The 12793-nt window shown below is 47.3% G+C and overlaps 1 protein-coding gene across 8 annotated transcripts in view; it reads right to left on the reverse strand.

Moving 5' to 3' along the window:
• Nucleotides 1-12793, reverse strand: part of CCDC93 (coiled-coil domain containing 93) — a 100829-nt gene that overhangs the window by 17179 nt on the left and 70857 nt on the right. For 4 of the 8 annotated variants that reach the window (XM_084998725.1, XM_001927273.6, XM_021075794.2 and 1 more), the window contains 6 exons: nt 8721-8794; nt 7193-7274; nt 6245-6316; nt 4979-5032; nt 3502-3564; nt 771-879 (listed from right to left, as the gene is read on the reverse strand). In XM_084998725.1, the coding sequence (XP_084854851.1) occupies nt 771-879; nt 3502-3564; nt 4979-5032; nt 6245-6316; nt 7193-7274; nt 8721-8794 (454 nt within the window). Of the gene's footprint in view, nt 1-770; nt 880-3501; nt 3565-4978; nt 5033-6244; nt 6317-7192; nt 7275-8720; nt 12539-12793 lie in introns of those variants that run through there. The other 4 variants (XR_014829096.1, XR_014829095.1, XR_014829097.1 and 1 more) reach the window with 3 other exon arrangements.

Below are 12793 nucleotides of genomic sequence, written 5' to 3' on the forward strand. Positions count from 1 at the left end.
GAGCCCACAGCATCAAGACATCAAAGTGCGTGGTGTGTCCAGAGGCAGCATGTAGCCTGGGGTAGCCAGAGTGGGTACTGAGAGCAGGAAAGGGGCCCTCCAGGCAGGCCCCTTGGACTGGGGAGGACCTCAGGAAGAGTAAGGAGAGAAGTTTTTGTGAGTCCTAGGGGGCTCCTGAGGCTGTGTCACTGGAGGGAAGTGATATGATTGGGTGGGGGATGAGGAACTCAGAGAAGGGGCTGAGCTGGATGCAAGGCAGAACAGACATGGCAGCGACACTGCGACCAAAAAGGCAACTCTGAGGACCACTCTGAGCCTGATGAGGTGTGGTCACTGACTCAGGCTGAGGGACCCAGAACTGGACCCTTGGGTGAATATGATGCTATCAGGGCAAGGACCACACAAGCAAGGTGAAGGATGAGTGAGGACTAATCTAGAGATGCTGGGGCCACAAGAATCCATGTGATTGGAAAGTGGAGCCTGAAGGCTGATGTGGATGAGGAAGGGCTGAAAGCATTGCTCTCAGAGCTCAGTCAGTAGAAGCTACCTTGTTCAGGGACAGGGCAGCACACACGGTGCTACCCTGGGATTCTGGGCTACATGGAATGAGTGCCGAGCAGGCCTGATGATGAGCTGGAGCCCTTCCCCGGGGATGGCTTTCAGGGATGGCGCTATGATGCACCCTCCTCCAAGCTAAAGAGGGACAGAGACCCTGGCCACCAGCCCCTCCCAGGCCCAGCCTCAGGAGCTTGCGTGGTCGAAGCACCTACTCTGGCGGTAGAGCTCAATAAATCTCTTCTGATATTGTATTAGTTCGGCTCGGCTGGGTACTTCATCAATCTTGCGGTGCAAAATTGCTATTTCTCGATTTCTTCGAGCCTAAATGCAAAAGGGAAGGGAAGACAACACTCTTTGGTGAAAGGCCCTAGTGTCCTCTGGGGAGCCCACACACTGCCCCACCCACCCTGGGCCCAGACACACAGCCAGAACCCAGGCAGTCCCTCTTGAAAACACATAGAAAAGGTGTGTCTCTGAGCTGAAGCCGCAGGAGGCATCACATTCATGGACCAGGAAGGAAGATTCTGAATGGGGAGGGCATCTGTGGACAGCACCCCAGGGAGTCCACCTGTCCCCAGAGCAGCTGATGCCGGCAGGCAGTGCAGGTGAGAACCAAGTTCTTCCCAGACGATGAGTGCTCTGCTGCCTCCACATAAGCCCCAGATCCTTCAGCTTGCCGGACGAGTTCCCATAACTCACTCCTAAAATACCTGTCTGGTGTCCCCTCCCACCACTCCATAAAATGAACTCAAGTCTATCAGCCAAACATCCCCTGTCTGCACTGGGGAGGCAGAGCCAAACATCATTCAGGGGAGCTGGGGCTCCAGGCGGGCGGGTTCCCTGAAGGGTAGCTCTGGAGGAGGCCACCCAGCTCCCGCCATGTTCATGGTATAAGGACTAAGGACGAAGGGGCTCTCAGTGCTGCCCTTCCCCTGTGCCTCTCTGTCCTCTAATTTACCAGGGAAATTTATCAGGAAAGCCCCTGGGGCAAAACCCACCATCGACTCCAGTGACCAAGCCTAAACAGGGTCTGCTCCTCTGGCTACAGGGAAAGACGTCTTCTCTATGGCCAAGGCTATACCCACAGGCTCTGTGTCCTGAGTGTGTCCCCCCTCCCCCACGAATCTAAAGAGAATTACTCATTCTTTTTATCAACATCTTTAACCTCTCCTTTTCTATTGGCTTCTTTCGTTGGCATTTAAATACGTTCCAGTCCCTCACCCTTGAGAAAGGCCCTTCCTTAAACCTTGATCACCTTCCAGCTATCATCTTCTTCCTCCCTTTAACAGCACAACTTCCTGAAGGCCATGTACCCTCAGTGCCTCTGACCAGACCCCTTCAGTCATCCCCCAACCCAGTGCTACCGGCTGCTCCTAAATCCACTAGAACTGCTCTCACGGAGGTCACCACGGACCTTACTTGTGCACCCTAGCAAGTCTCAGCTTCTATTTCCTGACTTCCAGTAGCATTTCCCTTTCTCTGCACCGAGCGCTCTGCTCAGCTGCCAGGAGACCTCAGGCTCTATTTTCTCAGGCCTCTGGCTGCCACTCGGCCTCAAGCCTCCTTGGTAGATTCCTCCTTTCCCTCTTCTGAGCATATATTTCCACAGCTTCAGTTATCACCTAGACAGTGCTGACACCTGGGTCTCCAGCCCAGACTATTCTTGGACATTCCTACCTGGCTTAGTACCCCAACCTTTAAAACCCCCAAAGGGCACTTCTATTCACACTCCCATTCCCTTCAGCCCTAACCTTTCTCCTTCATGCTTTTTCTGAATGAATAATGTAAGGATCCACCCTAATGCCCAAGTCAAAACTTTTCCACCATCCTTGATTGTGCTTTTTCTCTGACCCAACTGATGCTAAGGTCCATGGGATACAGCTTCTCAGCCTCTTGCCTGCCAGTTCCTTTCCATTCATCCCCACTGACCCAGCTCAGACTCAGACCTTCAGCAGGCTTTTGCGTCTACTGAAGCTTCCCTTGGGCCAGTGTGAAGCAGCCCAGAGTAGGTAATTCGCACATAAGCTCCCTTGCACTTTGATGTATATGGACATATCTTGGTTCTCAAACAGCCAGCAGCTCCAAAAAGATGGGCTATATCTTTTACTAGTCCCAGGACCTAAAGCAACACTGAATATACATAGAAATCACACAGTCAAAAAGTTTCCAAGTCTGCAGCTGTGCTGTCCTGATTTAATTCTGTGTCTCTTTAAGATTGGTACAGCGTCCTTGTATCAAGGACAAATCTGATTCACCTGAATTTAACCAAACAGCCCGGGAAAATAGCAAGAGCCAAAGAAAGGAAAAAGAGAGTTCTGATGGCCCCTGAAGCCCTTTGGCCATTCCCATCAGAACTCGGCCTTTCCTTCCCAGAGAACAGAGAGAAGTCTGGGGTCAAAATGCAATGAGTTAACTCTTGGCTTTTGAGCATCCATAAGCCATATCCTGGCAATGTAAGGGGATTTTACAATTCTGTTTATTTTGGATTCTATGTGAATCTAGAGCCAACTTTAAAACCTACCTCCCCATATTTTATGCCCTTCTCACAAACCACCAAGGTTATCAAATAAGAAGACTAAAATGGGCACTTAATTTTAGAGGAAAAGTACTAGACAAGAACCTTAGACCTTGAATCCAGGCTCTGGCATTTACCAGCTGCTTGTACTTAACAGATCTGAGTCAATTTCTTCATACAGAAAATGAGGCTAATAGCTGCTTTCTACCCAGGGTGACGATGAAATCAAATGAGATGATGGTGAAATAATATGCCAATGTGAGGTGTTACAACCCCATCTTAATCCACTGAGTTACACTCCAGACAGAAGAGGAAACAGCAGCCTTAGTACTGAGATGCTCCAGCTCTAAGATTCTGAGACTTTCCAATTCTGCTACAGGACTTTCATACCTAGTTAGATATATTTATTAGTTCTTGTTTTTACTCACCTGCAGTAAGCGAATCTTATAAAGTTTCTCTTTTTCCATGTTATACCTCCTGTCTAGGTCTTCCTGAAATTGGAAAAAAACACAATTATCTGGGAATAGGAAATATTCATTTTTCGATGAAGTCTTTTGAACTTGAAGGTTTTTTTTTTTTAATCTCCCTTATCCTGAGCCCCCAAATTAATTTTTTCAAATGGCTGAATTCAGGATCAGGTCCTATATCCTGTGAGACCCTTGACACTCTTTCATATCACTTTCTAACAAATCTTCCTTGTGTGTGTACACACACGCACACTGGAATATTACTCAGCCATAAAAAAGAACAAAATAGTGCCATTTGCAACAATATGGATGGATCCAGAGATCATACTAAGTGAAGCAAGTCAGACAAAGACAAATATAATATCACTTATATGTGGTATCTAAAATACGATGCAAATGAACATATTTATGAAACAGAAACAAACTCACAGATACAGAAAATAAACTTATGGTTACCAAAGGGAAAAGAGGGTAGGGAGAGATAAATTAGGGATAAATTGGGATTAGCATATACAAACTATTATATATATAACAGATAACCAACAAGGTCCTACTGTATAGCACAGGAAACTATATCCAATATCCTGCACTAAACCATAATAGAAAAGAATATATTCCCATCAACAGTACAAGAGGTTTCCCTTTACTACACACACACACACACACACACACACACACCCCAGCTCCTCCACAGGGCTCAGCTGCAGGCAAACCCCAATAGCCTTCACTGCAGAAGTCCCAAGACTCATGTTCCAGGAGCCTCTGAGGACGTGAAGGGAAGAGGAATCCTAAAGCAAGCAAATATTAGAGCCTCTCTTGCTTCTCTCTTCCTCCTCTTCTCCCTTTTCTATTCCATTCTCCTGGAAGTACCTGCTTCACTCAGAATAGGGGTCAGCAAACTACAGCCCAGCAGCCAAATCCCATAGCCCTTGGGTCAAATTTGCCTCTCTGCCCATTTTTATAAATAAAGTTCTGTTGGAACACAGCCATTCCCATGCTTTCGTTTGCATATGGACTATGACTGCCACAGCGGAGCTGACCCACAAAGCTGACGGTATTTCCCACCTGGCCCTTCACAAGCCACTGACGCTGGCAGGCAGCCCCACATGGTGAGCTCTCTCCCGCTGTGCTGCCTGGCCCTCGGACGCCCCATGTAGGCCTCTCCCCTTCCCCGCTCAGATATCAGAGTGGAGACAACACCTGCACAAGGTGCTGGGAGGGAACCCACAGGGATGTTGGCCCCGACGTCCATTCCCAGGGAGGTCCTGCCTCCATCTGAGGGCAGGTATGCCAGACGGAGCCAGGCCCTGAGAGCCTGCAGAAGAGGAGGTGGTGTACGTATGACTGAAGGAGGCCCAGGAAGCTGTCAAAAAGGACACAAAGCTGGCCGCCACACTTGCAGAGGCCAGCGGCCACCCTGAGAAGGGCAGGTACTCACGTGGTGAGTCATCACTGGGGTCGGGGCACCTTGCGGCTCTCCCCCAGAGAGGTCCTGCAATGAGGAAAAGGAACAGACGCCATTACTGAGTAAGGGACTGAGGCAGAAGTTGAGGGGCTTGATGGAGGAAGGGGTAGGGGTGCGCAGTCCCCGACTAGGTCTGAAGAGTAAGCAGCCTGTACGTGAGCCCCAGGTTTAAATTGTTCTTAAATGTCTGTCAGCTGCACACTAACAAGTCAGTCTGTCTCTGAACATGGGTCAATCCCTCTAACAGAACGTGACTGTTGAGGACAGAAATGCGATCCTGGAAGTCTGAGCTCTGCAAACCCAGAGGCTGGCTGAGCTGACATCATGAGGCTCAGAGCTCAGAGTCTTGGAAACAATTGGAAAGGCTGGCTGTGTGGGGATGGTCCCAGGACACCACCCACTGCACAGCCACACTCTTTGACCCCCCACCCCCCTACGCCTCCGCTGCCTGGCTGTGGTAACAAAACTCTGTGGCCTTCCTCCCCTCTGAGTGTGGCAGCGACCTGCACAGCTCCAGGTGCAGCCCTGGAGGAAGGCCTATGGACTCATGCTGGCTGCTTAGACAAGCCCGCTCCCCTCCCTGAAGCTCAAGTTCCCAGTTTCTACAAAAGAGGGGATGCAGTGGATGGTTCCAAGGCCATGTCCAGCTCTCACAGTCTAAGCACAGGGATCCTCAGCAAACAGGTTTTGAATGGAGTGTGAGAAGGGAAAAAAAACCCCACAGTGATCCCTACAATCTCATTTGGTGAGAGAAACAGACTTATTTTTCTGTCCTTGTCCACACGAGCTCCTTGGGAGAGCAAGGCCTCTGGGCAGAGCCAGCTGGGGCAAGTTCCTAAGCCCAGGATGCTTCCATGCTCCTGGTGCTCTGACATCACAGCCCGTGTCCCTGGGCAGAGCAAAGGGTGAAATGAACAAACAGGTGCAGAATTTAGAAGCAAATGGGACAAGTGAGAACAGAGCTCAGGGGGTCCCTGGAAACACCCCGTCCCTAATGGAGGGGGAGGCTGGGCTTGCAGCCCGTCCAATCCTGCCTGGAGTTCCTGCCGTCCACACCCTTGGCTGCTGTAACCCAAGAAGAAAGACAAAGGACTGGGATGGAAATCTAAGAAAACCATTTGAGAAGTGTGTGTTCAGAGGACCAGGCTGAGAAGTCTGGTCCTTTTTAGCAGCAGACTTTGCTGGTGAGTCCTCTGGAGGAGCTGTCATGGTAGAAGTCACAATGGCCTCAGCCCTTACCTTTTCACCTCCATCTGGTGCCCTCTTGGCCTTCAGGCTTTCAATTTCCTGCTGCAGCCGTGCCATCTCCTCCTTTAAAAGTGATGTGAACATTTACAACAAAACTTGGACAGGCTAGTAACTGGATGTAATCATTTATCTAGAGCCTTCTTTTCACGTTTTTATGAGTTTATGCCAGGACAAAAAGTCCATTAGGAACTAACTGCCCAGGTTCCCGATTTTCGACCTGAAGATTTTTTTCAGGATTCAAACATCTGTACCTCAGTTACAAGGGGCAGGCAAGGCTTGCAGTAATCATGGGACTTGGAATGAGTGAGTGGCTTACAGCCTAGCCCAGAGCCTATTTCGCTCTCATCTCTTGTCCATAGGCCTGTCCACCTTGTGGCCTGGAGCCCTGCTATGTTACCAAGGCCCTCCTCCACACGCCACCCCCACCTGCTTAAGTCACATCCAGCTTCCAGATGGCTCTGGAGCCACAGTGGCCTCTCCTGCTGTGGACTCACACAGAACTCAGGCTTCTCTCCTGCTTCCCACGTGGTCACCTGTGCACGAGCCACCCCCACTACTGGACCACGAGCTCTCAGGTGGCAGAATATGTGATGTACAGACACGTCAGGTTTTCAGGGAGGCCCTGGTTTCATAAGATGCTATTCCTTGCACTTTGTAAGAGTTGTCTTTTAAATCCACTTGTACATTAGAAAACACTGTTAGACTGTGCTCTCAGTCTTGGGGCTTGGCATGCACAGGTCCTCATCTAACTCACTTCCAGTGTCCTTGGAGGCACCTACCTCACTACCCTCTTTCTCTCACACACTGGCATATACCTGTCCAAGTGAATCTATTTTCCTGACTGCATCTGGACAGGGTGCTGCAGCAGCACAGAGGAAGTAAGGCAGGAGATTTTATAAGAAACTTGGTTCTTGTCTGCTGACACCAAGCAACACTTACTCGACAATGTGCTTTAAACTCCTGTTCCTGACTTTTCAGATTTTCATTCATGGCTACAAGGGCTCTCAAGTTCTCCAGGATGCTGCAGAGAAAAGACCGAAAATGACCAAAATCCAACAAGCCATTGTAATTTTATGAAGCACAGTGAAAAACGAAAACCCCAGATCAAAAGGAACTTCTTTCTTAATTTCCTTTGTCTCTCCCAAGAGTGTCTAATGGGTCTCCCACATACGACAATGACTACCATTTAACTGACATTATTATGCATTTACATAACATGAGCTCATCAGGCCACACTGAAACAAACATTAATAAACATTACAGAATACGGAATTAAAATGTCAACTGAAGAAACATCAGTGAGTTTCAAGATTACTGTCTACTTTTAATGATACCAATTACTCAACAGACTCAGAGCACAGACAGTATTGTAACTTTAATTCCCACTCTTAATTTCCATTCTGAAAGGAAAGAGTTGCTTAAGGTCATTAAAAGCACTAATTTGAAAATTTAAATGTCAAGTATCTGATAGTACTTTGCTCCATATTAGGAAAAGAGCGTTTCTAATCATAAAGCCCAGTAATCTGAAGGTACGTTTTGTTTGTTTTTTGCTAAAAATATCCATCTAGTCCAGAACTCCTCAATGTGTGCCTAAAGCATTTGAAGCACTTTATTATTTCACAATTTCACTCAAGTGAGGGACACTTACGAGAATTTACAACCCAGTTTGGTGCTAAAATGGTCAAATGCAAGCACTCCTTATATTTAATTTAAATTGTCTAAACAGGAGTTCCCGTTGTGGCTCCATGGGTTAAAGATCCGACGTTGTCTCAATGAGGATGTGGGTTCTCTGGCCACGTTCAGCAGGTTAAGGATCCGGCATTGCCTTAAACTTCGGTGTAGGTGACACATGTGGCTCAGATCCGGTGTTGCTATGGCTGTGACATAGGCTGGCGGCTGCAGCTCTGATTCAACCACTGTCCTGGGAACCTCCATATGCCACAGGTGTGGCTGTAAAAAGAAAAATAAATAAATAAATTGTCTAAAGACAATTAAAAAAAACACCCCAAACCCCCCAAACTCAGCATCTGTGTCTTGGCAAAAAGAGACTGTAGCTTCATTCCCAAGGAGAAAGGGCTAAAATGTGTTCTGTCAAAAACTGGTGACAATCACTGACTCCAAGAGAGAACAGGTGGCTGGGGGGAAGGGGTGGGAGGAAGGCTTTTCACCGTGTGCCTTTTTTGAGCTGTGAATGTATTACTTAGTTTTTTAAAACAGAAAAATGAAACGAAACAAAATGCAAAAACATGCAGCTTCTGACCCCACAGGGAACATGGAGGGAGAGGCGGCTGACAGGGCAGCAAGCACAGCCCGGCAGGGGCACATTCTGGGTGGGCAGGGAAGTAACCACGCTGCTCGGGGCTGGCAGCAATGACCTCGGGCTCCTCAGGCTTGAGCTCAAACAAGGTACTAACTGGCAAAGATACTTTCTCGGCAGAGAAAATACACCTTTGCTGAAACCTCTTACCTTGGATCGGCCTTGGCTTCTATCTTCTCGAGGGCTGCCTGCTCTTGGTCCAGTTTCTCACTGTAGCTCTTCAGCTGTGAGAGAGTAGGAAGCACTTTGCTGGGGACAGGGCAGGACAGGAGGTGAGGCTTCCAGTTCCCTCCCCTGGCTCACCCCTGCACCCCAGACTTGGCTAGTAGTGGACAAGAAGAAGAGGATGGGGGTGGAGGGACAGCATGGAAAGGTCAAAACCAGACCCTTCTTGACACATCCTGTTGGTAAAAGGAACCCTGGCAGTACCTTTCAATCATAGCAGCAAATGCGTAGAAAGCCAAAAGTAATGCTGACAGCAGGTGCCTTTCAGTAGGAAAAGGGAAATAAAAACTGGCTGTGAGAGACAGACCTAGGTTTCGATTTGAGGATATTACTATCATGGCTACTAACAGGGCAGGGATAAATCTCCTAGCTTCTTGAAAAAAATCCACTTTCATTTTCTGAATCAGATAGTGAGGATTTCAAAAAAGAAATTTTAAGGAAACTGAGATTTTAATTTATAAGGTGTACAGATCTATCATAGAATAAAATATGAAGTTGCTATTAAAAAATAAACAGCTCTTTTATGATACTCTCTAATATCTAATATCTACTGTTACAAAATGACATATAAAATCATGATTCCAGAAGTTCCATGGTGGCCTAATGGTTAAGGATTCAGCATTGTCACTGCTATGGTGCAGGTTTGATCTCTGTCCTGGAAACTTCCACATGCCATGGGCTTTACCAAAACAAAAACAAAAACATAAACCCACCACGATTCCAATGTGCTTTCATATGAAGGAATGAATACACTGGGACATACACATATAAAATAATATACATGCTATTTGTATATGCATTAAAAGTTTCTAAAAAGATTCATAAGAAACTGGTTACCCTCGGCAGAGAATACTGTATGGCTGGGTTACAGAGGTATACCCTTCGTACTTTTATAATTTTGAACCATGTGTATGTGTATTCTATTAAGAAAAAATAAAAAATAAGTTGAAAAAGTTCCAAGGGATCTAGCTGAAAATGGAAGACTGAGTACAAGTTGCCACGAGCCCTTCTTGACTCAAGCCATAGAAAATCCAGGTGATTCTGTTGGATCACAGGAGTGGGTACCTCGGGGCCAGGAAAGATAGCTGATAGAGAGGACTGGTCATGAGAGGACGGCCGTGTGGAAACAGCAGACTTGGGAAGGACTGGTCTGCAGGGCTGGGTGGGGTCTGTGTTAGGAGCAGGGTTGGGCCACGCAGTGAAGCCTGGCTCCCTTAGCCCAGCAGCAGCTCCCGGAGAGCTGGAGTGGGAGTGTGGGAGTGCCCCAGCCCAAGTATCAGTTACCACTGGCTGATGCCACGAAAAGTAGGACCCATCCTTCCAGAACAATCACACTAAGCAGGCTGCGTAAAATGGATACAGAATGCACACAGATGCTAACAGAAAATTTCAGAATCAAAAATAAGCACCATCAAGAATTATCAAACATTTGAAGAACAAGAAAATCATAAAAAAATATATCATCTCAACAAGTGAATTCTCATCTGAAGGAATAATTTATAGGTCATAAAAAACTTTAGAAATAGTTAATGCATAGGTAAGGCAAGAGATGATGCTGTATGTCTAAAAAAGAATCAACTTCACACAAAGGAAATTATGGTTGTGACTGCAGAATTTAAAAGTGCACAGGGAGGAGTTCCTGTGGTGGCACAGCAGAAACGAATCCAACAAGGAACCATGAGGTTGCGGGTTCAATCCCTGGCCTCGCTCAGTGGGTTAAGGATCTGGTGTTGCTGTGAGCTCTGGTGTAGGCTGGCAGCTGTAGCTCAGACTGGACGCCCCCCCTCCCCCGCAGCCTGGGAATCTCCATATGCAAGCAGCTGTGGCCCTAAAAAAAAAGGCAAAAAAATAAAAATAAAAATACAAGTGCTCAGGGAGTTCCTGTCGTGGCTCAGCAGTTAACAAACCTGACTAGTATCATGAGGATGCAGGTTTGATCCCTGGCCTCGTTTAGTGGGTTGTGGACTGGGCATTTCTGTGAGCTGTGGTATAGGTCGAAGATGCAGCTCGGATCCCGCATTACTGTGGCTGTGGTGTAGACTGGCAGCTACAGCTCTGATTTGATTCCTAGCCTGGGAACTTTCATATGCTGTGGGAGTAGCCCTAAAAAAAAACAATAAATAAAATAAATAAAAGTGCACAGGAGTTCCTGTCGTGGCGCAGTGGTTAACGAATCTGACTAGGAACCATGAGGTTGCAGGTTCGATCCCTGACCTTGCTCAGTAGGTTAAGGATCTGGCATTGCCGTGAGCTGTCATGTATGATGCAGATGTGGCTTGGATCCCATGTTGCTGTGGCTTTGGCGTAGGTCAGCGGCTGCAGCTTGGATTAGACCCCTAGCCTGGGAACCTCCATATGCTGCGGGAGCGGCCCTAGAAAAGGCAAAAAGACAAAAAAAAAAAAAAAAAAAAAAAAAAAGTGTACAGATTAGGAGTTGCCACCACAGCACAGTGGGTTAAGAATTTGACTGGGGCCGCTTGGGTCACTGAGGAACTTCCCTAGCCCAGGAACTTCCATACGCTGAGGGTGTAGCCATTTAAAAAAAAAAAAAAAGTACACAGACTAGAAGTGAGGGCCCTGTGAATGCAGGGCCTGCAGCCTTCCCACGCTGTCAGGTGCTGTCACCTGTCTTCTACCTTCCATGCCCTGTTTTACTTTTCCTAACTTTAGGAAAGACAGATCTTCCCCATTTTTTAGTGCAGCCAGGTAATCCTGGAAGGGCAGGTCTTGCTGGTGAGGTAAACCTGGGCATACTGGCGTGAAAGGGTGCAGAGGGCTCATTTTGCCCAGTTCTTGTCCTAAATAAATCAGGAGGCTGAGGCCTCAAAGCAAAGCCCATTACTGATCCAGGGTCCTGGTCTTCAGCATTCTGACTAAATCAGGCTTCTTCCTAAGTTGTTCAGCACTAGGTTTTGCAAAGTCTCCCCATTTTCTAGACAGGAACTGGTCTGCCCCACAAGAGAGTGAGCTCTCTGAGAGGCCTATGTGCCAGGTTACCAGCACTGGAATTGTCATGGCCTCTCTGCTTTAGTTTCTCCAGCTGCAGCACAGATATACTGACAGTGTGGTCATACGTAGCCAGGAAGATTCACTGGACTAATACAGACAATATGCCCAGAGCACACCTGGCATGTTAAGCTATTTTAGGAAACTGACACCAAGATGCTTTGCCTTTAATCTCTTTCAGATTATTATACAAAGCCAGACCCATGACTTGGCAAACTTCAAGCCTGGGACTCTGTAGCATGAAAAGTTAGACAGCAGCAGGGATCCCAGCCCAGGAGTTTGCCATTTAATCCAGAAGGAATGTAGTCACAGAATAGTGTAAATAAAGCTGACGTGTTCAAATGCAACACAGGCGTCTTTAGAGAGAATGTTTAAAAAATTCCTCCTAGTTGTCATTCTTGTGCCTGCCTCTTTCAGACATTTTGACAATAACTGAAGAGACTAGTGCAGGTCAGAATCAAGAACATTGTTAGGTTTACAGCAAGGCAGCAAACTAAGTGGTGCATACTGGTGGAGAAATGACAATTTTAAGTGGGCAAATTACACGTGAAATAAAAAAAAAAACAAAAGTAAGGACTGCCTTGGCTTCAGAGATGTCTTTGAAGATTGGTCCTGCTTCCACATAGTCCAGAAAGCACTTGGTGGGGTCCTGGCAGTGAGGCCCTTGTAAAGTACAGCTGCAGTCTGAGCACTCAAATCACAACGAGAGCTTTTCAGACCTGATAAGGATGAGTCTTCTGTGGAAACAGGGCCAGAGAGAGAAATATCTAAACTCCCCTCACGACAGAGCTGGCATCACGAGGGGTTGTTTTTCTTGCCTGGTTTCCTAAACAACTGGAAGTGGGAGCCAAGCAGCGCTACAATGCTGAAGAGGGACAGGACACTCACAAACTGGGTTAGAAAATGATCACAGGGTCAAAAGAGACCCACAACCCTCCTCTTCCTCCTGACATCCCCTCCCCCATTCTGCCTAGGAGTTGACCAGCAATTCT

This window comes from Sus scrofa, chromosome 15 (assembly GCF_054392235.1).
Source record: "Sus scrofa isolate SSC_HxYL_T2T_F1_AM1 chromosome 15, Sscrofa_HxYL_maternal_Yorkshire_Landrace_v2.0, whole genome shotgun sequence".
NCBI lineage: Eukaryota > Metazoa > Chordata > Mammalia > Artiodactyla > Suidae > Sus > Sus scrofa.